Consider the following 25352-nt stretch of genomic DNA (forward strand, 5'->3'; position numbering starts at 1 on the left):
CTATCCTTACAGTCACCCAGGTTCTCAATCTCAGCATCATTCTTGACAAGCCCACATATCTCCATAGTTTTCAAGCGGACATTCAAGTCTTTTCATTTCTACCTCCTTCCAACATCTCTCCTAAGGATCCCTTTTCTCTACACCTATATCACTTCTCATCTGGACAGTTGTTATAACCTCCTAAATCATCTCCTTACCTCATGTTTCTCCCCTTGTCAAACCACCCAGATGCCAAAGTGATATTCCTAAGAACACAGATCTGCCAATGGCATTCCCCTGCTCAAAAAACTCTGGGGGTTTTCTATTACCTTTATGGCAAATGCAACACTCTTCCATTTGGAATTTAAAACTCTTCATGATCTAGTCCCAGATATTACACATTCCGTCTATTTGCTCACTCGATGGTACAGTTGAAACTGCATTTCTTGAGGTGTTCCTCATGCACAGTTAATTTCTAGTCTTCATGTCTGTGCCTCATGCCTAGAACGCACTCCTTCCTTGCCTCCTCTTAGAATCCCTAGCTTCCTTTAAAACTCAGCTCATGCCTCCACCTCCAAATCACTTTGTATAGATTTTAGCTTTTCTTTTAGCTATGCATAGTTTTCCCCAATGAATATAACCTCCTCGAAGGCATGGATTCTCTCATTTTTATCTTGGAATCCCCAGCACCTAGCACAATGTTTGGCACAATTGGAAAGGACCTCAGAAGCCATTTAGTCCAACTACTTCACTTTACATATGAGGAAACTGAGGATGATGGGTATTAAACAAATTTGAACCCAAGCCTCTGACTCCAGAGTCAATGCTACTTCCACTATATCACTCCAAGTCAAAGTTACTAAAGGATACAGATTCAAATTCCAGCTCTTCTCCTTGCTGTGTGACTTGGGTAAGTTTCCCCCACCTCTCTGGGTTTCCGAACTATAAATGAGGAAGTTGCCATAGTGAGATATTCTTAACCTCATATTTGAGAACTCTGTTGTATTCAAAGAGTCTGGTAATTGCATTTAGATATAATCAGTTTCCTTTGTAATACTGTGTCCTTTCCTGCTCTATGTCTATGACATTAAATGACAAAGAATATAAAGTTGACAATGACTCACTTCAGAGGAGGGTGTGGAGGAGGACATGGGACCAGGCTATGTTCTCAAACTGTCACCCAATAAGGAGGGCTCCCTTTAAATATCTAGATAATAATCCCATGTTGTTCAGTTATGTTTGTCTCTCTGTGACCCCATTTGGGATTTTCTTGGCAGACATAGTTCGCCGTTTTCTTCTCCAGCACATTCGACAGATGAGGAAACTGAGGCAAATAGAGTACAGTAACTTGCCCAATGACTAGCTGCCACACAGCTAGTAAGTGCCTGTGGCTGAATTTGAACTCAGAAAGTCTTTCTGACTCCAGGCCTGGCACACTATCCACTGCAGCACCACCTAGCTACCCAATAATCCCTTACCTTTCTATAATACTCTACAGTTAAAAGTATTTTCATACTCTCTGGCTCCCCCTTCACAATCATCACTCACATTTATTAAGTATCTACAATATGTAAGGTAGGAGCAACCTTATACTGTGAGTAAAGAGCTAATCTTGGAGTCAGGAAAGTTTGGGTTCAAATCTTGCCATGGAAACTCCCTGGCTATGTGACTCTGGGCAAGTTATTCAGCCCCTCAATTTCCCAGACAGCTTTTCAAAAATATTAATTAATTAATTACTTTTTAGTTTTCAATATCCACTTGTATAAGATTTTATGTTCTAAATTATCCCCCTCTCTCCACTCCTCCCTTCCCAAGATAGCTTTCAATCTGATATAGGCTATACATGTAGCCCATATTAAACATATTTTATGTTTAACCAAAACTTTTTATTTAACCAACAATTAAACATATTTCCACATTAGTCATGTTGTGAAAGAAGAATCAGAACAGGAGGAAAAAACAAAGAGAAAGAAAAAACTAACAAAAAATGAGAGAAAATAGTATCATTTTATCTGCATTCAGACTCTACAGTGCGTTCTCGGCATGTAGATAGCATTTTCCATCACGAGTCCTTTGGAATTGACCAGACGGCTTTCTAAGACTCTAAATTCTAGGGCATATGCTAATTGGCATTGGTAGAGGTCCTTCTGTTCCAGGAGCCCCTTATACCAACTATATCATAGTTATGGGGGGAAATGTGGCAGACATTAGGGGTCACAAAGACAAAAGTGTAAAGGTCCCTGTCCTCACCAAGTTTCCATCCTGTGGCAGGATTATGGGAGGGATTAAGAAGGTCCTCAAGCTTGAGCTGAATTTTTAAGAAAACTAGGATTTCTGAAGTTAAGGGAGGGATGTGCTCCAGGCACGGGTGATAGTCATCCTCTGCTGATGGGAAATGGCATGTCATGGGTGAGGAACAGTAAGTTGGTGCCATTGAGTATGTCATACAGTGGGTGAAGGGAAGGAATGTATCATATGCCTAGAAAGGTAGGTTTGGGCAAACTTGTGAAGGGCTTTAAATAATAACGTAGTGAAGGCTGTCCCCATCCATCTAGCATGGAGTGTCATTGGGAGGTAGAAGTGGCATCTTTAGTCTCTTCTCCCTTTCCCTTCTCCAAGGGCGACTTGCCTTCCTGCCAGGAGGGGAAGCAGAAGTTTGGGGCCAGAAGTTTGGATGCTCCACTCTTCTTAGAGAGAGGGAGTACTGGGTTAGGATTATATCTACCTGCTCCCTTAAATATTATTAGTCTAAACTCCTCGTAATGAGGAAAGGAGGACCCAACCTTTATACCCAAGATTTGGCTTCCTTCCCACCAAATACCAGTTCCTCAATGAACACACAAAGCTATTAGCAAAGAAACCTATTTATCCAAATTGATAGCGAAACAGAAGTCAGAGAAAGTGTACATAGGAGAATACACACCAGATAATACAGAATGAAAAAGCTCAACCAAGAGAGAACTAGATCTCACCCAAGGGAAAATTCCTCAAAGTCTCTATTGGAGTACTTTGTGGACAGGGATGTGATAGGGACCACCAGCTCTCCTTGTCTTGGTTTCTTTCCAGAGTCTCACTCTCCCTTCAGCAACCTGAAGCGGGTTTTCTTTCTCAAAACTGGAAGACAGAAGTAAGTGCCTGAACGCAGCCCGAACAGGCTGGAGACTCCAAGAGCCGGTCACTCTCCTCTCTCGTTCTCAACTACTATAACCCCTCCCCCCCCCCCATGTCGGCGTAGCGTATTGCTCTCCACCAATGAGGAAAGAGTCCTGTACTAAATGGGCTTTGGGACTCAGGTTACAATGATATTATTAGCAACATTAATAACAACAATATTTATATGTCACTTTAAGATTTATGAAGCACTTTATGAATGTTTTCTCATTTTAGCCTCATGACAATCCTGGGAGGTAGGAGCTATTATTATCTCTATTTTATAGATGAGGAAACTGAATTTGGAGAGGTGAAGTGACTTGCCCAGGGTCACACAGCTAGGAAATGTCTGAGACTGGATTTGAACCCAAGTCTTCCTGACTCCATGCCCAGCATTCCATAAACTGTACCACTTGGCTGTCAAACAGGGGTGTTTGTATTTGATCCTAGAGGCAGGAAGCAACATGTTCAAGACCTATACTATTAGGAGAATCACTGCCAGCTGTGTGGACAATAGATCGGAAAGGGGAGAAATTGGAGGTAGAGAGACCAAGCAGGAGGCTGCTTCAAAAGTCCAAGTCTTGGTGATGAGGTTCCAAGCTAAGGCGGTTATGTGAGTAGAAAGAGTCGAGGGTCAACGGGAAAGATATTGTGGAGGTAGAAATGGAAGACTTGGCAACAGTTTGGCCTTTGGGGTAGGGGAATACAAGTAAGGCTTTGACAATGACGTTGAGGTTGTCAGCCTGTGTGACTAGGAAAAAGACGGTGCCCTTGAGAGTAAAAGAGGTTGGCAGGAGAGACAGACTTGTACTGAATCTGCTTGATGTAGAACCTCAGGGTCCACTTCTCCTCCTGTTCCAGATCTTCACCCTTCTAACACCCTTCTATCATCCCATGGGATTCTTGTCCATGTCCTTCCCACAAGTCTTCTGGGGAAGAGCCATCCCGTTTCTAGGGATGTTCCTCAGATTTCTTCAACATTCACTGGATTCCACAGTGCCTTTGGGTCATTTCAAATGGCCATTCTTCAGAGCCCCAGCACCCTAGAAGCTCCAGCCACACGGCATCACCAGGAGAAACGAGAGCTTTTGGCCATGCCCAAGAGACTGGACAGTTCCCCCAGTGAAACTCAGACATCTCTTCCTCCTGAAGCTCAAAGAGGGAAAGGAACTTGCCCAATTCAATTTAATTGAATCGTATCTAGTATACTAGATACAGTGACAGGAGGGGCACCCAGGTGGCATAGTGAATAGAGCACTGTCCCAGAGTCAGGAAGACCCGAGTTCAAATTCAGCCTCAGACACTTAACACTTACTAGCTGTGTGACCTTGGGCAAGTCACTTAAACCCAATTGCCTTGCCTTCCCCCTCAAAAAATAGATACAGTGACAGGAAAAAGTAAGTAAGTATTCCCTTTCCATAAGGGACTTACATTCTCCTGGGGGGCAACCAAGATGCCAAAGTTAGCAAATAAGGGAGATGCTTCAATGCAGATTCCCCATACCTGCATTCCATACTAAGCACAGGACATTTCGAGTCAAAGGGACATTGAACAGCATATAATCCTGTCTTGTCACTTTACAAATGGAAAAACTGAGACCTAGAGAGGACACCACTCTTGGATGATGGCAACAGAAGAAATTAGTGAATGGCAAATGTGACAAGTATTTTGTTTTGGAGTGCCCCAAGTATTGTGTTTGCAGTTAACCAGTCCCAGAGGGGTCACTAGCATGCCCTAGACATACCACTAAGGTCTCAAAGGCAGAAGCAGAGTGAAGCTTCAGGACTGGAAAAGAACTCAGTAGTTAGATCCCCATGTGGTTGGAGCACACTGCATCAGACTACCAAGCAAGCTGCCCAGATTTCTTCTTGGTTTCCCTAAGACCAAAGATCATTAGAGATAAAAGGACTCAGAAAACAGAATATTAGAGCTGTAAAGGACCTTAGACTGAGAACATAGAATGCCAGAATGGTAAGGGACTTTGAAGACAATCTAGTCCAATGCTCGAATTTTAAAGAGGAAAGAGAGGCTGATAGAAATTAAGTGACCTGTCCAAGGTCATACAATTAGGGAATGGCAAGCTGAGGTTTGAAATTCAACAAACACTTATGTAGCACCTATTGAATGCCAGGCACTGTGAAGTCCAGGCAGTGTCTTCTATCCCACATTTGCTAAATCTCTTTGTGGTTTCTCTTCTCTCTCAACCAGTCCTCCATACCCACACCTGACTCAGTCTGCAGCCGAGGTTTATATGGCACTCCTCTACTGGCCTGCCCAAAGGAAAGCAAGAGAGTGATCCCCGCTCTGGGGGCTGGAGTTCTATTTGTTTTTCTCAGAGTGGTCTTGATCTAGACTTGGAGACCCTTGGGCATGCCAGCTTTTCACACATAGGACCACAGAGGCACACAGTTGGAAAGGGCATCAATGGCCTTCTAGTTCAACCGATTCCCCCAAAATAATTTGCTCTACTGTATCCCCTGCTTGAAGACATGCAACGAGGGGGATACTATCACATCTCAAGGCATCCCATTAGACTTTGGATAACTAATCGACTTTCCTTGCCACAAACCTAAATCTGTCTCGTAGTGGATGGAGTGTCAGGTCTGAAGTCGGCAACTCTTCCTGAGTTCAAATCTAGCCTCAGACACTTACTAGCAGTGTGATCCTGGGCAAGTCAGTTAAGTGTTTACCTCAGTTTCCTCATCTGTAAAATGAGCTGAAAAAGGAAATAGCAAATCACTCCAGTGTCTTTGCCAAGAAAACTCCAAATAGGGTCATGAAGAGTCAGACAAGGCTGAAGAAGAAGTGTATACCTTCTAGTCACTATTCCTTGTTCAGTTCTCAAGTCGCAGCCCTCTTCTACATACAATCCTTTGAATGCTACAAATACTATAAGTTGATCGTTATGTTCTCAGTGAGTTTTCTCAGGTCAAGAAGCATTTAAGTGTGTTTTATATGCCAAGCACTGGGATAAGTACTGGAAATTAAAAGAAAGGAAAACAAAACCAATCCCTGCCCTCAAAGCACTCACATTATATATGATGCGGGAGAGCCTGTAAACAATTATGGTGTTTTTCAAAAGTTAAAAATCACTCAATTTCTTTCCTTTTTTCTTTCCAGAATTTCATTTTATTTTTATATTACTTATTATATTTATATTGTTTATTTTTTTGCTTTTTAGAGGGGGAAGGCAGGGCAATTGGGATTAAGTGACTTGCCCAAGTTCACATGGCTAGTTTTGTGTTAAGTGTCCGAGGCGGGATTTGAAGTCAGGTCCTCCTGACTCCACAGGGCCAGTGCTCTATTCACTGTGCCACCTAGCCTCCCCTTATTTTAATTTTATTTTCATATGAAGATAAGCTTTCTGTCCCTCTTACCTCCTTCTCTTCCCCCACCCTTTCCCCCAGAATTGAGAAAACAAGACAACAGCAAGAAAACAGAAAGAAAAAGCTCCTATTATAAACATGTAGAGTCAAGCCAAATAAATTCCTGCATTGACTAGATCCAAAAAAAGGTCTTGATTTTCACTTGGAGTCTATCACCTCTCTGTCAGGATTTGGGAAGCATTTTACATCACGAGTCGCCTGGAATTGTGCTTGGTCATTGAATCAGTCAGAGTTTCTAGGTCTTTCAAGGTTGCTTATCTTTACAATAAAATTATTGTGTAAATATTCGTTGTCCTGGTTCTGCTCACTTAACTCTGCATCAATTCATGCAAATCTTCTCAGGTTTCTAGGAAACCACTTCCTTCACAATTTCTTATGGCAACAATAGTATTCATCATATTTATATACTGTCACTTGTTTGACAATTCCCCAATTGATTGGCAGCCTTGTGCAAAGAACCATGCATAAACAGGATACATCTATGATACACAGGAGATAATTTCAGAGGGAAGGCATTAGCATTCAGAGAGATCAGAAAAGACTGCCTGTAGAAGGTGAGATTTTAGCTGGAATTTGAAGGAAGCCAAGGGTGTCAGGAGGCACAGATGAGGGGGGAAGAGTATCCAAGGTATGAAGGACAGCCAGAGAAAATTTCTGGAGTTAGAAGACGGAGTGTTTGAGGAAAAGCAAGGAGGCAAAGGAAGTTGGTATTACCAGATTGTAGAGTGCCTGGAGGAGAGTAAGGTGTAAGAATCCTGGAAATGTTGGAAAGGGTCATATTAGGAAGGGCACAGTGGAAAGAGTGAGGGCCCTGGAGTCAGAAGGACCTGAGTTCCAATCCAGCCACATACACTTATTAGTGTGACCCTAATTAAGTCATTTAATCCTGTTTGTCTTCATTTCCTCATCTGTAAAATGAGCTGGAGAAGGAAATGGCAAAATTCCGGTATCTTTGCCAAGAAAACCCCCAATGGGGTCACAAACAGTCAGACACAACTGAAACAACTCAATAACAACCAATATTTAGTCCTAAAGCAGATGAACTTTTTAAATGCTCACTAGAATGAAATGTCGGGAATCAGGTACAAGTTGCTCGGAGCCTTCGGGTAACCAGACCTGGGCATTGTCAGGCCCACTCATCTAGCAGAAAGTGATCTCATGGGGAGGCTAGGTGACACAGTGAATAGAGCACCAGCCTTGGATTCAGGAGGACCTGAGTTCAAATTCGGCCTCAGACACTTAACACTTACTAGCTGTGTGGCCTTGGACAAGTCACTTAACCAACCCCAACTGCCCTGCCTTCCCCCCTCCAAAAAGAAAAGCAAAAAAAAGAAAAAAGTGGTTTTATGTCTCCCATCAGGCAACACCCAGGCCTGGAGAAGGCCCCAAGGAAGCAGACAATGTAACAGTCCCTACCATGAGGTAACTTGACTAGAAGACAAATGAGTGTTGACCATCTACTGCAGCGGTTCTCATCCCTTGTTGTGCATGTCATAGACCCCTTGGGCCATGCATCTGGTGAAGTCTATGGGCCCAAAGCTGTTTTTGGATGCATAAAAAATTAAATTTATTTTTTATTTCAAAAATGTATTTATTTTTGGTTTTCAACATTCACTTTTATAGGATTTTGAGTTCTAAATTTTTCCCCTCCCTCCTCTTTCCCCTCCCTAAGACAGCATTGCAATCTGATATAGGCTATACATGTACAATCATAATAAACATATTTCCACATTAGTAGTGTTGTGAAAGAAGAATCAAAACAAAATGGAAAAAAGAAAGAAAAAACAAAAAAAAGAGAAAATACTTTGCTTTGTTCTGCATTTAGACTCCACAGTTCTTTCTCTAGATGTGGACAGCATTTTCCACTCTGAGTCTTTTGGAGTTATCTTAGGTCCTTCCATTGCTGAGAAGAGATCTCAGTCTATGAAAGTTGGTCATCGAACACTGTGGCTGTTACTGTGCACAATGTTCTCCTGGTTCTGCTCACTTCACTCAGCATCAGTTCATAGGGTTTTTTGAAATTTGGCTGCTTACCATTTCTTATGGAGCAGTAATATTCCATCACATTCATATACCACAACTTATTCAGGCGTTCCCCCAATTGATAGGCATTCCTTCAATTTCCAATTCTTGGCCACCATGGAAAGAGCTGCTATAAATATTTTTGTACATGTGGATTAAAATAAAATATATTTAGGATCACATAGGAAACCTAACCTATTGAAATATGGTTACCAAGCTATTATTTAAAAAAAAAACAAGGCTAAGCAGCCCTGGACCAAGTCGACTAAAGTGCCCTGGAAGACCTTTCCCTTTCTCTTCAGCTGAATAAAGAGTCTAGTTCCTTTGCTTTTAGCAAAAGTATGATAATAAAAACAAAAACAAAACAAAAGAGGGACAGCTAGGTGGCACAGTGAATAGAGCACCAGCCCTGGAGTCAGGAGGACCTATGTTCAAATGTGAACTCAGACACTTAACACTTACTAGCCGTGTGACCTTGGGCAAGTCACTTAACCCCAATTGCCCTCCCTTCTCCCCTGCAAAATTAAAGAAAAAAGAAAAAGTATGATAATCCTCTAGTTGACTGGCCCATTAGATTTTAAAGTTTACAAAGAAGGCATCAGGAGGCAGATGTCCTGCTGCTGACATTGTATGACCTCGGAAAAGTCCCTTCCCCTGCCTGGGCCTCAGTTTCCCCCTCTGTAAAATGAGAAGGGTCAACTCAATAGTCTCTGAGGGCCCTTCCTGGTCCAGATCGAGGCCTCCATAATCTCTTATTATTAGCATTAAGGTGGGTCAATCACTTCAGGCAAAAAATGAATACCGTGTGAACAGGACAATTAGGCAAGGCCCAAAGGCCTAGGGAAAAACCCAATCAGTTGCCTCCTACTTCATCGTACTTTGTTTTTTACAGGACCTTAAGCCTGGGGGACAAGGGCTCAGGGTGTGTTCCTACCTCCACCCTTCCCCCTCAACAAGTGGATACAAACCGAAAAAAATTCAGTTGAAAACCTAGACGATTTGGCTACATGATGCCTGTTTCTGGTATGTCTCCTGTGGCCCCTCATCCAGGGCTCTGTGCAGTGTTAAGTGCCTGACTGTCTCCCTGACTTCTGGGTTGTCTCCTATTATATAACAGGGCCCTTTTTCTCTAGTCTTTTCCATTGACAAAGCACTCCCAACTGTGGAGGGAAGCAGGTACCCTTGCTAAGCTTAGCCTGTCCTAGGTGAGGGAGCTCCCTTAGGATACACCTAGCCTTTAACTGATGTGTACTGTTAACTTGTGTTCTTCCATCCCCTTCATGGCTGAATCCTCCTCCCTTCTTTTCCCAGTTCTTCCCTTGGAACAAAGAATAAAAAGAAGGAAAAAGAAGCCAATCAGCAAAGATAACAAGCACATCCACTTTGTATGGCGGCATATGCCATATTGCACTCCCATAGTCCCCCACCTCTGCAAAGAAGGGAAGGAGGTGCATTTTTACCTATTTTTTCCTGGGCCCCTTGTGATGGGACAGATAATTAGAGTGATTCACTGTGGAAGAATTTCACAATTGCTTCCCTGAGATGGATCAGATCACTCAAAATGCAGAAAATGAAGTTTTAGAACTTTTATTTAATACTTATCTACATTTATCTTATCTCCAATCATCTCCATTTCCAGGTAGGCTGATCCTTGCAGTGATCAGGCCCATTTTACAGAAGAGAAAATCTGAGGTTCAGAGATAGATATAAAATGATGCATGGCTAGTTAAGGAGCAGCTAGGTGTCTCGGCAGTGGATAAAGTGTGAGCCCTTGGAGTCAGAAAGACTCAGTTCAAATCTGAGACCTTACTAGCTGTGTGACCCTGGGTAAGTCACTTAACCCTGTTTGCCTCAGTTCCTTCATCCATAAAATGAGCTGGAAAAGAAATGTCAAACCACTCCAGTATCTTTGGCAAGAAAATTTCCAATGGAATCATAAAGAGTTGGATACACCTGAATGACAAAGTATGGCACAGCACCAGGACCCCAGCTTGCCCACTCTCCCTTTTGGCTTCTTTGCCAGCCCTGGAAGAGGACAAATAGAAGCAGAGGAAGCCAGGGTGGATGGACACAGTGGAATTGGGGTTCCTAGAAGGCCTTCTGAGCTCACAGCGAGGGGCTGTTGGTTGCGCAAGCCTACTGTGAACCATATGTGAGTGAGAAGGGACCATGGAACCTAGGTTTTTCAAGTTGGAGCACAGGGAGTTGGACTGGACCTTAGAATTCACCTAGACTAACCCCCTAGGAAGCCGCTAGGTGGCTCAGTGGATAGAGTTTTGGGCCTGGAGTCAGGAAGACCAGAGTTCAAATATGGCCTCAGATACTTACTGGAACAGGAAATGGCAAAGCACGCCAGTATTTTTTGCTAAGAAAACCTCCTAGACAGCAGTGGTATACTATGATCCACGGAGTCACAAAGAGCTGGACGTGAGAACAGTAATAACCTTATTTTATAGGAGAAGAAACTGGTCCAAGGACACATAGGTACTGAGGAGCAGACCCCAGCTTGCATCTTCTTCCTCCAAATCCAGAGCCCTTGAATGTCAGAGCTGGGAGAAGCCTTAGAACATGGAATTTCAGGGCTGGGAGAGGCTTTAGAACAGGGAATGTCAGGGCTGAGAGAGGCCTTAGAACATGGAATGTCAGGGCTGGGAGAGGCCTTAGAACAGGGAATGTCAGGGCTGGGAGAGGCCTTAGTACATGGAATGTCAGGGCTAGGAGGGACCTTAGGACAGAGACTGGCAGAACTGGACTGACTCTTCAGTCAAAGTTGCAAGGGAAGTTAGAAGAGAAAGTGCCAGAGCTGGAGGAAACCTTGGAACAGAGAATGTTCTAGAAGGGACCACAGAGTCCATCAAATCCACCCTTCTCATTTTCCAGAAGGGGAATCTGAGGCCCAGAGAGAGGGAGGGGTTTGCTCAGCCCTCTCCCCACCTTCTACCACTACAGGACTCTGAAGCCAGGGCTAATCCACTGAGCCCCCTGCAAGAAGCTGGCATGGATAAATCAGAGGTTCCCCTTCTGTGGAATCCATGCTTGTTGGGTTTGGGATTTTGCCTTGTTGTTAACAAACCCTACCAGGCATAGGGCCTCCAACAGCCAGCCTGCCTTTCACCCCTTTCATTTTGATTCCTGTGCTCTCTCTTGCTTGGGCTGGGCCCCCTCTCACCATTGGCTCCTGGTTTCTGACTTGGATCCTTAGTGCAAGAGTGGTTGAGGCAGCCAGCTCCCCAATCTCTGAGCCTGTGACCCAGGAGGGCTAAGGGGTCCACCAAGTTTTGGGGGAAAGACTTGGCTGTTTGGGAGCACTGGCCAGCTGGGGAGTGGGAAGCCTGGAGACAGGCAAGGCCCAGGACAAGATGGGGCAAGAGGGGCAGCATGGTTTTTCGGTCCCTCTTTCTGAGGAGGAGCCCTCTCCTTTACACCCATGGGAGGGGTGAGATAAGCCAGTGTGCTTTGCTAGGGCCCCTAGCTGCCCCAGGCTGGAGGAGGAAGGTGTAAGAAGCAAAAAGCATAGTTGGGTTTGGAGTCAGAGGTCCTAGGTTCAAATTCTGATTCTGTCATTTACTGCCCTTGTGAACTTGGGCATTTTACTGGGCCTCAGTTTCCTCCTCTGTAAAATGAGCCAGTAGGTCTAGATCACCCTCTAAGGGCCTTTCTACCTTTGATACTCTGATTCTAAAGACATTCAAACAGGGCTAGAGGTCCTGGTGTAGTGGAGAACTCTGAAATACCAGGGGGCTTACCTTGGGTTTGACTATCATATAGCCATGCCAGTTACTAGCTATGAGATCTCGGGCAAGTCAGTTCCCTTCCTCTGGATCCAAAGTTTATTATTCTAAAATATGTTAAAAGTAAAGGGTTGGAAAAGACCCTAATGTTAGGAAAGATTGAAGGCAAAAGGAAAAGGGATCAGCAGAGGATGAGATGGATAGAGAGTGTCATGGAAACAATGAACATGAACTTGGACAGACTTTTAGGGATAGTGGAAGATGGAAGGGCCTGGTGAACTATGGCCCATTCGGTACATGACTGAACAACATCAGGTTGGACTTGGTGATCGTCAATGGGGAGTCAGTGACTGGAAGGGTTTCACTTGTTGTATGACCTTGCTAAGTCACTTTTCTGTCTGGGCCTCACTCCGCGCTCCCCCCCTCCCCCCTAAAATGGAGTAGGGGGGAGAGTTGATTTATTGGCTCTGAAGACTCTTTCCAACATTGTGATCTCTCTCTCTCTCTCTCTGTATCTCTATCTCTGTCTCTCCCTCCCCTTCCCTCCTCTCTCTCTCTCTGTCTCTGTCTGTCTGCCCCTGCCTACTCTGACTTTGTGGTCCCTTTTGGGGCTCCTAGGGGCCGAACACAAGTCTGCCCAGGGACTAGCAGTGTCTTAAAATCTCGAAGATTTTCCCGCACGCTCCGTCGGGGCTATCGAGGGCTCGCCCGCGATGTAGCAGTCTTTTCCCCGGACCGCACGGCTGCCGCTGACGTCTGCGCTTCCTCCGATTCTCCAAAGACCACCCCCCCCCCCAACCCCCCCCCCTCCCAGCCCCGCAGCCCTGCGAGGGGGGGGGGGCGTGGGGGGGAGAGAATTCTGCTCGGGAGCCCAGCGGAGGGGGGAAATCAGCATGCGAGGAGGGGAGGAGGAGGGACAGGGAGGAGAGGGAGGGGAGGGGAGGGGGCAGGAAAGGGAAGTGCCAGAGCCACCCCCGAGAGAGATCACAAGCCCCCCCCCCCCCCCCTTTCCTGCCCCCTCCCCTCCCCCCCCCGCCCCGCACCCGCCGCCGCCACTCTGCTCGGAGCAGCCTCCAGACCGGCCGCGTTCGGGACCGTCTCGCCGCTGCCTCCCTGCCTCCCCGGCCGCCTCTCCGCAGCCCTCGGTGTCCCCGGCCCCGCTGGCCGCCCGCTCTCGGCCCCTCCGGCAGCCCCAGCACCTGCGCCCGCGCCCGCCGGCGAGGGGCAAGGGCTCCCCTCGCCTCTCCGGGCTCCCTCAGCCCGAGCCCGAGCCGGATCTCTGCCGGCGCCGGGAGCCTGCGGCACACTCGGAGCCAATCGGAGCGGCCGCCGGGCGGGGAAGGACCGCCACGACGACCCGGGGAGGAGGGTCCCGGCGAGGCGCCAGTGACCTCGGGAACGAAGGGGTCGCCAGCTCGTGGCCGCAGCTGGTCCAGGGGCCCGCGGGCCGCTGCCCGCACCACGGTGGACCCCGGAGGGGCAGGCCGGTGTAGCCCAGCCCACTGCCCTCCGGGCCGGCCCCCGGCCCTCCCCGCTCCTCCTCCCCTGCCGTCTGTCCCCTCCCCTCCCTCCAGCCCAGTCCACCCCACGTCGCGCAGCGGGCCGACTGAGCGAGTGAAGCTTGCGCGTCCCGCCCGAAGATGCTGCGGCTGTGTTGCGGGGCCGTCCCGGCCGCGCTGCTCCTGCTCGCAGGGCTCTGCATTCCAGGTAAGGTGAGCGCCAGCACCTGTACCCCCGGCCGGCCCAGCCTGGCCCCGCCGGCCCCCTTGGACTTCTTCCCTTCGGGGCCCCGGCGTGGGTGGGCGCCAAATGCTTCTAACAACTGGAGCAACTGGGGCTGGAGGCGGGGGGCGTCGGCAGGCACGGTTTGGGGCTCCCTATTGGCCAGCTGCCAGACACCTGAACCTAGTGGCGAGGCGCCGCAGCCAAGTAGGGGAGAAGCCGTCGGGGCAGGAGATTCCCAGGAATTGGTTATTAATGCAGGTCTCGTGGCATTGGTTTTTTGGGGTTAGGGTGGGGTCCCTAGCACCCCTTCCCCCGGTTGCCTTGCAATCCTCTTGCCCCTGCTGTGCAGCCCCCCCCCCCCATTTAGTGCAAACCGTCTCTCCCCACCCCCTCACTTCTGATGAAACCCTCCTTTCAGTCCCAACCTGATACATTCGCTTGCATTGAGAAGGAGAAGCAAGGTTTGGATTCAAATCCTAATTATGATATGACTTAATCACTGAGCGCCAGTAGCAATCGGTGGCTCACAAGGTCCGTTCTAGCTCTGATATTTAGGTTTCATCTGTGGTCCATGTCTTTGCGTGTTCTAAGGTTCCTTCCAGGATTGATGTTCCCTCTATCCTGTGTTCTAGACAATCTGGGGCCCCTTACCCCACTTTGATGCTCTCCTATATGATCTTTGCTCCGACCTTGGACACCTTTAGGCACAAGGAGGCTGAGTTGTTCTCGGACCCTCCGACCGGGTCACCCGTGAACTAGGAAAGACCCGACATAAAACTTGGTTCCTTTTGAGGATCTGATTGGGGCGGAGGAGACTCCCTGGCCTCCACGAAGGCTAGCCCTTCCCTGACCCTTATGGAGGATGGAGGCAAGGGCCGAAAGGGTTAAATATGGCGCCTTTATGGAGGCAACTATTTTAAATATTTTGCCATTTTAATTGTCGGGTATTTTCAGCCCTAATATGTTTCCAATTAAACTTGACAAAAAAAAAAAAAAAATCCTCGCCACCCCTCAGCCCGTTGAACTTGCTCCCAGAGCGAAGGCAGGTGCACGCGAAACATGAGGCCGCTAGGTGGCGCCAGCTGCCACTAACGTCCCAGAGCAGCCGGCGGGATGGACGGCTCTCCAGGGGCTAGGGTCCTGAGGACCCCCCACCTGCGGCTGCTTTTGCTAGCTCCGCAGCTCCCCAACACCACCTGGGCTTAGAGACCTCAGACGTCAATCAAGGGTCTCCTGGATTCCAGGGTGAATAAAATAAGGCCCCAGCTCCCGAGTGCCATCCCTTTGTGTTCCCCCCACCCATCTTGGTTCCCTGAAATCCGACCCTATCCCCGGGAAGGCTCCTGGGTTTGATCCCTTCCTCAGCCCTCCTTGAGCTCTCAAATATGGTATATAAGCTTACCACCTGAGAACACAGGGACCTTAGAAATTGGAACTCATGGGGAGGGACCTGAAAACCCAAAATTTCAGAGACATAGGGTGCGAAATAGCCGCTGGAAGAAGCTTAGATCACCTCCTCATTTTACCAGATGAAGAAACTGAGGCCCAGAGAGAGGAAAGATACATGGCCAAAGTCACATAAATAGCTCAGCTAGTCCAAAGGCAGCTAACGTGCATTTATTTAGTATTTACTATGGGTCTAGATCCTGCGGTGGGTTCTGGGGATACGAAGAAAGACATGGGCAAGGCCAGCAGGGAGCAGAGCTAGGACCAGACCCTTCAGTCTAGGACTGTTTTATAACACCAAAGTGTAGAGACCTCTGCCCTTTTGTAGGGCTAAAGCTAAGGTGGCCTTGATGTAGTTCCTTCAAGAAGCTTAGAGTAACATCCTAAAGCTGATTATTGGGGGATCAGACAATTACTGAACTTCCCTTTACTTCTTTCCTTCCCCCTCTCCCTTCCCTTCTCTTTCCCCCTCCTTGGTCCCTGGTTTCTCCCCTCTCCTCCTCTCCCTTCCTCCCCACTGGTCCCTGTTTTCTCCCCAGTTCTCTCCTTTATTCTTTGCTCCTCTTCCCTTCTCCTCCCCATTGGTCCCTGGTTTCTCCCCACTTTTTTTCTTCTCCTCTCCCTTCTCCTCTACCTGGTTCCTAGTTTCACCCCTCTCCTCCTCTCCCTTCCTCTCTGCTCCCCTCTCCCTTCCTCCCTCCTGGTCCCTGGTTTCTCCCTACTTTTCCTCTCCCTTCTCCTCCCCCTGGTCCCTGGTTTCTCCCCACTTTTTTCTTCTCCTCTCCCTTCTCCTCTCCCTGGTTCCTAGTTTCACCCCTCTCCTCCTCTCCCTTCCTCTCTTCTCCTCTCTCCCCTCCTCCCTCCCTAGTCCCTGATTTCTCTACACTTCTCTTCTCCCTTCCTCTCTCCTCCCCCCATATCTCCTCTCTCCCCTTCCCCCTTTCTCTCCTTCTTCCCTTCCCCTCTCCTTCCCTCCTCCTCCTCCCTGGTTCCTTCCCTCTTCTGCCTTCTCCTGAGCTGTTCTGGTTTTTCTTCTCCAGACTGTCCATTCCTGGTTTGATGTGGGTCTTGGGAGACTCCTGCCTCTTTTCGTAGGATCAGGGTTCCCTATGATCCAACTCATGTCTTCCTCTGGATTGTAAGGGCAGGGCCACCTTAGTGAGTCAGCAGAAGGGCTCTGTGGGTTAATGCTCAGAGGCCATAAGATCCTGTGTCTGGAGCTGGAAGGGGACCCAAAGGCCAACCAGGAGAAGGGAGAAAACAAACATTTATATAGCACCTACAGTGAACAAAGGGAGGAGGAAAGGGAAAAGGTTATGTGCTATTTGATGCCACCTACTGTACTAAACACTTCACAAGTGTCATTTCATTTGGTCCTCACAGTGTTCCTTCAAGGCAGGTGCTGCTAGAACTCCCATTTTACAGATGAGGAAGCTAAGGCCAGCAGAAGTGAAGTGACTTGCCCAGGGTCTCACAGCTAGTAAGTGTCTGCATCTACATTTGAACTCAGGTCTTTCTGATAGGTCCAACCACCTAGCAGGAAGGGAACCAAGGCTTGCCCAGCTGGTTTCAAGTGCCCGGCTCCATCATTCATTAGCTGTGTGACCCCAGGCAGCTCACCTCCCCTCTCTGGGCCATCAGTCATATGAGGAATAAGCTTACCAGCTTACTCAGATGTCTGAGGTCTTGAACATTCTGTGATCCTTCCTTTGCCAGTGGCCAATCTCATTCAATTCAGAGAATGTTAGGGCTAGATGGGCTTTAGAAAGCATGTAGGCCAATCTCTTCTTTTTATAGGTCAGGAAACTGAGGCCTACAGTTTTAGAATTGAGAGGGGATTTGAGGTAATCTATTGCAGTCTCTTCATTTTCCATGTTCAGTCGACACGCGTGGCAGGGCTAAGCCCAGCTTTCTCCTTCATGTGGCCTGGGGTTGATGGAAGGGGCTGGGGGTGCTGTCTCTTGGGAAGGTGGCCAGTTAGGAGGGCTAGAAGATGAACAGGACCTAGGGAGATCAGGATTCCTGGATTCTGCCCGTGACTCACTGCTCTCCCTCTGCTGAGGGGTGGGAGGTGGTGACCTCATAGATCTTGGAGCTTAGAACAGCCTTCATAACTCTTCAGTCCAGGGTGCTGAATACGGAGGGCCACAGACCTCCAGGGTTTGATGTGATTTGTCCAGGGCTATGCAAGTGCTTAAGTAGCCAAGATAGGCTTCAGCTTTCTGTTGCCCAACTCTAAATCCTGGGCTCTTCAGATGCTTGGTGATGGACTGAAAGTGGATGATTTCACCAAGTGTGCTCAGGATTGTGAGACCAAATCAAGTCTGCAATTTTCCTCACTCAACTCCTAATGTTCAGCCATTCCAGGAACCTGCTTGCCAAACCCCTTGAACTCGAGGGTGGTTTGGCAGAGCTGGGTTTTGAACCCAGGCCCTGTGATTCCATGGTTCTTTCCACTACCCTTTAGCTACCTCCACAGAGAAGGAATCCAAGTGTATCCTTTGGGAGTGCCCAGAAAGACCTGAGTTCAAATCCAACCTCAGACTTTTACTAGCTGTGTGACTTTGGGCAAGTCACTCACCCTCTCTGAACCTGAGATGGGGATAATAAATTTTTGTATTACTTGCCTCATGGAACCATTCTAAAGTTCAAATTAAACACTGGATGTGGGGACTGATATTCACTGGGGTTACAGTCCTTAATTTTACCTTTCTTTCTCATCGGGAGCCCGGCCAAAGTTTGAGGATCCAGATTCCTGTTTGGGAAAGCACTAGCTAGATATACATGTGGTCGGAGTTTAGGAGGGCACATTAGTGGTAAGTGCCATAGAGGAGAGACAGATCGAGTTAGACAAAACCTGAGAGCTTGGGACAATCACTGTTAGCACCCTCTCCTTTGATAACATAACATCTATTCCTTTATTTAAAAATGCTTGAATAGTATTTTTCTGTTGTTATTTTCCAATAAACCTTCCATCAGAGAAGTGTGTCTATACAAAAGAAAAACGGTGAAGCAAAAACAATGAACCCAACAACTGTGTCGGGTAGTAACCCACACCTGGAGCCTGCCACTTCTTCACTGAGAGAGGGGAAGGGTGTTTCATCATCTATTCTCTGTAAATGAGATTAGACATTATATATAATCTGAATTCTGACATCTTTTTCCTTTCTGTTATTGTAATCACTGTATATATTGTTCATGGTCCCACTTTCTTCCCTCAGTGTTGGGATATTCAAGTCTTCTCATGTTTCTACAAATCCCTCATATGCATGGTTTCTTATGGCACAATAACATTCCGTTATGTTCCTATTGCCATAGTTTGTTTGGCCATTCCCCAAATAATGGACACACGCTTTGTTTCTAGTTTTTTGTTGTTAAATGAGATAATATTTGTAAAGTGTTTCACACAGTGCCTGGCACATAGTAGGCACTTAATAAATATACTGTTCCCTTTCCTCTTCCTCTACCAAAAAAACTAGCATAAATATTTTTGTACATATGGGACTTTCTTCTGGCATTGGCCTCCTTGGGGTACGTATACACCCAGTAAAAAAGATTGCTGGGTCAAAGGGTATGAACAGTTTGATAACTTTTCTTGTTTAATTCCGAACAGATTCCCAGAATACTTGGACCAATTGACAGCTCACCTAATTAGCATTCCCGTCTTCCTATAGTCCATCCGCTGTTGACTAATTCTTTTATCATCTTTTTTTTTTTTGAGGGGGGAAGGCAGGGCAATCGGGGTTAAGTGACTTGCCCAAGGTCACACGGCTAGTGTTATGTGTCTGGGGCCGTATTTGAACTCAGGTCCTCCTGACTCCCGGGTGGGTGCTCTATTCACTGCATCACCTAGCTGCCCCTCTTTTATAATCTTTGCCAATTTGATGGGTGTGAGGTGAAACCCTTGAGTTGTTTTAATTCCTACTTCTCTCATTATTAGTGATTTGGGGCATTTTCCTATAGTTGTTGATAATTTGCATTTTTCTTTTGAAAAAAAGTCTTTTTTTATACTAAATAGCTCTTATATATGTATATATGATATATATCTTATATATGTACGTGTGATATATATCTTATATATGTATATGTACATACAAAGATGTATACATATGCTGATACATATGTATAATTTATTTTTATTCTGAATTTAACAAAATAAAAGTATTTCTTTATACATTGCAGAACAGAAGTAGACTACTGTACATGAAATTGTGACTCTTACATAAAATTTGCTTTTCTTTTTAGTTTTATGTATTTGCAAATTCTCTATTTAAGATATCAGATTTTATAACTAGAGATAAGCAAAGGTTGTTTTTTCCCACCTCACTTATCAAGTTTGCATTATTCTAGCTGCTTTGATTTTGTTTGTGTGAAAGCCTATTTTCAACCAAACAACTTTCCAAATTTTCCTGGCAGAGTCCTTCACTTGGAAGTTTGTGTTCCTGAATTTATCGAGCACTGGTCTTCTTTGTTTCTGCCTCTATTTTGTTCTACTTTTCTATTTTGTAACTAGTACTAAATAGTTGGGATGCTTGTTACTTTAGACTATTATCAGGGTTCTGATAATATGCCCTACATTTTTTTCATTATCTCTCTTGAAAATCTTGACCCCTCGTTCCCCCAAGTAAAATTTGTTATTATTTTATCTGGTTCTAGAAAGTTAATCCCTCAGACATTTGATTGGCCTAGCACTGAATGTACATGCTAATTTAAATAACATTCTTATTCTTATTATATTGGCCTGGTCCAACCACAAACAATGATTCAATAGTCCTTTACTTCTATAAAGAATGTTTTCTAGTTGCATTTATGTGGATTGGAAATGTGTCTTGGCAGGTTAACGTGAGGATATTTTATACAAATTATTGTAGATGGAATTTCTTTATCTTTCTCCCCCTGGGTTTTGTTGGCTAAATACATAATGGTTGATTATTTTTGTGGATTTATTTTGCATCCTGTTACATTTTTGAAGCTATTCATCACCTTTATTAATGTTTTCATTGATTATCTGACATGCTTCAAGCAACCCAATACCATGTATTTCTTTATTGCAGTCACAGATAAACATATCTAGAAGTACAGGGCAAAGCATAGCTCCCTGGGGTACTCCACTGGAGACCTCCTTTTAAGTTGACATCAAAATATTACTTATTAATCTTCCTAAATATTCACGGAGCCACAGATTCTCTTCTGCATGACACTTTGGTGGTCACCTAGCCCTTCTTGCTCCTGACCAAAGCTTTCCTGTTCCCTTCCCATCCATTTGGATGACAATTGGCCCCCCAACCTTTGCTTGAAAATTTCTGTTGATGCCCACTTCTCCTTGGGGTATCCTGTTCCCATTTTGGGAGAGCTCTCATTTTTGGAACTTTTTCTTACATCTAACCTAATTTTGTTTTCTCTGCAGCATCCCCTCCTGCTCCTGGTTCTGCCCTCTGGGGTCAGACAGAACAAAGCTAAATCCTCTTTTTATGTACCAACATTCCAACCCTTCATTTCCCCCCTGAGTCTTCTCTTAGAATAAACACCCCCAGTTACTTCAGCTGATCTTACATGGTGCGAAGAGATTGTGGTCCTGTTCCTGCCTTGATCTTTTCCTTTTTCTTAACATAGATCAGAACCCCCAGACTAACATCCTTCTGACACTTTCCTTACAGGATCATGATGCACTCTTGTGCTCATCCTCTGTTACTTGTCTTTGCTTTCATTTTCAGCACATTCCGATTACAAATCAATTTGGGCTGACGTGTTAGTTCTATATACCTCCACTGACACCTCTTTAGACAACTCCTTTTTCTCCTTATTGGGCGGCTAGGTGGTACAGTGGATAAAATGTCCCACCTAGAGTCAGGAAGACTTGAGTTTCAAATCCAGCCTCAGACACTAGCTATATGACCCTGGGCAAGACAACCCAATTTGCCTCAGTTTCCTCGTCTCTAAAACAAGTTAGTGAAGAAAATGGCAAACCATTCCAGTATCTTTGCCAAGAAAATCCCAAATGGGGTCACCAAGAGTCAGACATGACAAATGACTTGAACAACAATAACAGAATTTCCTCCTTATCAGAAGCCATTTTCTTTGTATCATCAGAATTTCATTCTTGAGAATTCATACCCTTGGTTTCCTCTGTAGAATTTGAGGCTTTGGGATCTTACCTGGCCTTTCTCTGAACCCGTGGAAATCTGTTTTTGTTTTAAATGTTCTAGTGACACTTTTTTAAAACATCATTGGCGCTTTCCAATTCCCAATGCCTTTCCCCCTCCCTCTCTCATAGAACTTTTCCTCATAGCAAAGAAGTGTAAGCAAAACAAAATAAGACAGAGACCGTGTTTGCTCCATGTAAAGAAACCTATGCTTCATTCTACACCTCTCTCCTGCTGAAGCCATTTGCTCACTGAATCACCAGAGTTGTTGATTTTTACATTATTTTTACATTATTGTGACCATGGTATGAATTATTCTCCAAACTCTGATCACTCCACCCTCCATCATATCGTATCAGTCTCCCATTTTTTCTGATCTGTTCATATTATTCTTAAGGTGCTATACTATTCAATTACATTCAGACACCACAATTTGAAATATGCTTTACTAAAATCTAGGGTGCATGTCAGCCTCTTCTTAGGTTTCTTCTCCTTTTTTTTTCTCACAAATAATATGGTGGAATCATATCATCCTTTCCCTGATGCCATCGTCCTCTTTGAAAACGAAGGACAAGGTGTGGCTAGGTGGCGCAGTGAATAGAGCACCGGCCCTGGAGTCAGGAGGACCTGAGTTCAAATCCAGCCTCAGACACTTAACACTTACTAGCCATGTGACCTTGGGCAAGTCACTTAACCCCAATTACCCTTTCAAAAAGCAAAAAAAAAAAAAAGAAACGAAAAAAAAGAAAACGAAGGACAAACACAAATGGTAGAGTGGTCACTTTGGGGTCAATAAACTCTGAGACCATGGCCATGTTTCTCAGAATGGATTTCAGGATATATTTGCCCCCTACATCTTTGTGACTGCTGATGTGAGCCTTCTTCTGTGAATGCAAAGGAGTCAATATTGCTGGCTGAAAATGCGTAACTCTTAATTAAAACCCAGCTCCTATCGTCTTTGTACCCAAAGAGCTGGCATATCTAGAGTCCATTCCCTTTGGCACTTGTGAAGGCCACTGTAGACAAAAGAAAACTCTTTAGAATGAATACCGTGTGTGGGTTCTGTTCACTCAGGCAATTTATTGCTACTTTTTTTTTGTCTTTTACCCCTACTCTTCTGGGAAGATCTCTCTCTGTTTCCAAAAAAGCAATACCTATCAGCTCCGGCTAAGGGAAGGAAGTGATTGTAACATATGCATTTTGTAGTTACTTTGAATGGAATTTCTCTTGTTCCCACAGATAAGAAATTTCTGCATCCTAAGCAGAGATAAGGATAAGCCTTCACATCCTACACTGGCCACCCCCATTTCAGCCAATCATTGTCTTAGGATCCCTGGACACCAGAAAATTGAAACATCCTTAATGTGCATCAGAGATAGGATCTTTAGGGTAGCAGGAAAAAAAAAACAACAACTCATGAGCCATTTTGGGAGTGCGACTGTTTGGGGGGAGCCCATGCTTACACCCACTAGTCTTGGGTGGTGCTGCTAGCCCAGGGTGATCAGCCATGGGGATAATGTGAGGGCTGGTTTTCCCCTCTTGTCCCTTCCTGTCCCTGCTGATCTGGGCTGTGCTGCTCAGATAACTGGAAGGAGCCCCAGCCAGAGGCGGCTCCTTGAGAACTGTCTCATCTCTAGTCTTCCTGAGATCTCCATAGGCTACTAAGACTGCCCTTCAAGAAATCTCATTAGAGCACAGCTTCCAGGCCTGTGGTGTCTTTCTTTTCCCCCCTCACCCCCCGGGTTTAGGGATTTATTTATCTTTCTCACCTATTAAGAACATTTCTCAATTAGAAACCTAGGTCACTAATCTGTACTCAAAGCTTCGGGTTGCATAGTGACTTAGAAAACCACAAATTCACATTAGTGGTGTTGTATTGTATTTTTCCATTTTTTTTGTTAAATATTTCCCAATGGTATTTCATTCTGGTTCAGCAAGAGGTTTTTCCAGGAGTTTGACATGTCTGGTTTAGAGGGTAAGTGTCTTTAAGTGTAGGAAGAAATATGAAAAGGAGAATCTGATCAGTTTTCTCTTTTGGGCCCCAGAGTAACCTCGACTCATCTGGGAACAAGGTATCCCTGGGGATTCTCACCCTGGAAACCAGCACTTCCCTCATGGTGATGAGAGTCAAGGTCTTTTTGAAAGATGAAATGAGCAGTGAAGCAACCAAGGAATGATTGGTTGGTTGCTCTGCTTTGTGGATATGAGAAGGGACATGGAGAGAGACAGACAAAGAGACACAAAGAGTGAGATAGAGATTCAGAGAGTGAGGGAGAGACAGGAGAGGGAGGGAGGGATAGATGGAGACAGAGAGAGAGGAGAGGGAGGGAAGGGGGAGAGGAGGAGGGACAAACAGACAGAGACACACACACAGAGACAGAAATAAAAGAGAGAAAAGGGAGGGAGGGACACACAGAGAGAGAAGGACAGATAGAGACAGAGGCAGAGAGAGCTCCAGAAAAGGTCTGGATAATTGACGTTCCCCCATCATTACTATATTATGCCTTTCCTTTTCTGCCAGCTTTGTAGTTTATTTCCTACTTTTGTTGTTGAGTCATGTCTATCTACTCTTCATGACCCCACTGGGAGTTTTCTTGGCAGAGATGCTGGAATGGTTTGCCATTTCCTTCTCCAGCTCATTTTACAGATGAGGAAACTGAGGCCAATAGGGTGAAGTGACTTGTCCAGGGTCACACAACTAGGAAGTGTCTGAGGCCAGATTTGAACCTATGAAGAGGAGTCTTCCTGATTCCAAGCTCAGCACTCTATCCACTGCAGCGCCACCTAGCTGCTATTGTGCCAACTAGCTTCCTTATTTCCTATACTCAGTTATATCCTGTTTGTCCAGGTGGGATACACTATGGCAAAGCCACAACTCCCCACAGCTCTCCAGTGCTTTGGAACCAGGTTAAAATGTCATTGGGAAATGTTGAACAAAATAAATACAAACCCAATGCAACATAGATGATGTTAACCTGTGGTTTTCTAAGTCAATATGGCCACAGGGATCCCTTTCTATTTGCATTTGACACCACTCATCCAGAGGATGCTCCAATGAAAATACCATCTGTTTCTGTCTCTCCTGCTTTAAAGTTAGCAAAGAACATTGGGAGATAGAATTTTGCAAGGGTTGTTTTCTATATATTATAGTTATGGAAAGGGAGGGTCAGAGAATTTGTGAACTCATTTCCCTGGGGATACATGAAGGTGTATCAGGATTGTATTCAAACCTGGGAGCCAGATCTTTTCTGAATGATTCCAAGGTTCTTTCCTCTGTCCACCATTACCCCTCCCTTCCACTGATACTATCCCAAGGGAGCCTAGGATGGGGAGAGAAGGCCATTTCCCCAACCCACTGAGCCTGGCGTGGGCTTGACTGGAATTATACCAAATGCCACTATTGTTGACATTGGGTTTTTTTTTTTTGTCTTTTCTTAGAGGGCATTAAGAAAGCTACATAAAACAGTATGCCCTTAGTGGCATCTAAAAAGTAACTTCCCAAACTAGCTACTGAGCTGAAAAATAAATATTTCCAGATGAATTTATTTATAATTACAGCTACTTTTTTTTTTTGCTTTTTGCGTGGGGGAAGGCAGGGCTATTGGGGTTAAGTGACTTGCCCAAGGTCACACAGCTAGTAAGTGTTAAGTGTCTGAGGCTGGATTTGAACTCAGGTCCTCCTGACTCCAGGGCCGATGTTCTATTCACTGTGCCACCTAGCTGCCCCTCAACTACATTTTTCAAAGGAGAATGTGTGGGAGCCTGATGTA

The 25352-nt window shown here is 45.5% G+C and overlaps 1 protein-coding gene across 2 annotated transcripts in view; it reads left to right on the forward strand.

Annotated features, from left to right (window-relative positions):
* The first annotated feature begins 13791 nt into the window (after positions 1 to 13791).
* LOC138177215 (vascular endothelial growth factor receptor kdr-like) overlaps positions 13792 to 25352 on the forward strand; it is a 202793-nt gene continuing 191232 nt past the window's right edge. Inside the window, exon 1 of one of the 2 annotated variants that reach the window (XM_069108292.1) lies at positions 13792 to 13975. In XM_069108292.1, the coding sequence (XP_068964393.1) occupies positions 13909 to 13975 (67 nt within the window). In that variant the 5' untranslated portion in view covers positions 13792 to 13908. The remainder of the gene's footprint in view (positions 13976 to 25352) is intronic. The other variant, XM_069108293.1, reaches the window with a different exon arrangement.

Source organism: Petaurus breviceps, unplaced genomic scaffold, assembly GCF_028583685.1.
Source record: "Petaurus breviceps papuanus isolate PSGF00001 unplaced genomic scaffold, PetGlider_PUasm1.0 90339, whole genome shotgun sequence".
Taxonomy (NCBI): domain Eukaryota; kingdom Metazoa; phylum Chordata; class Mammalia; order Diprotodontia; family Petauridae; genus Petaurus; species Petaurus breviceps.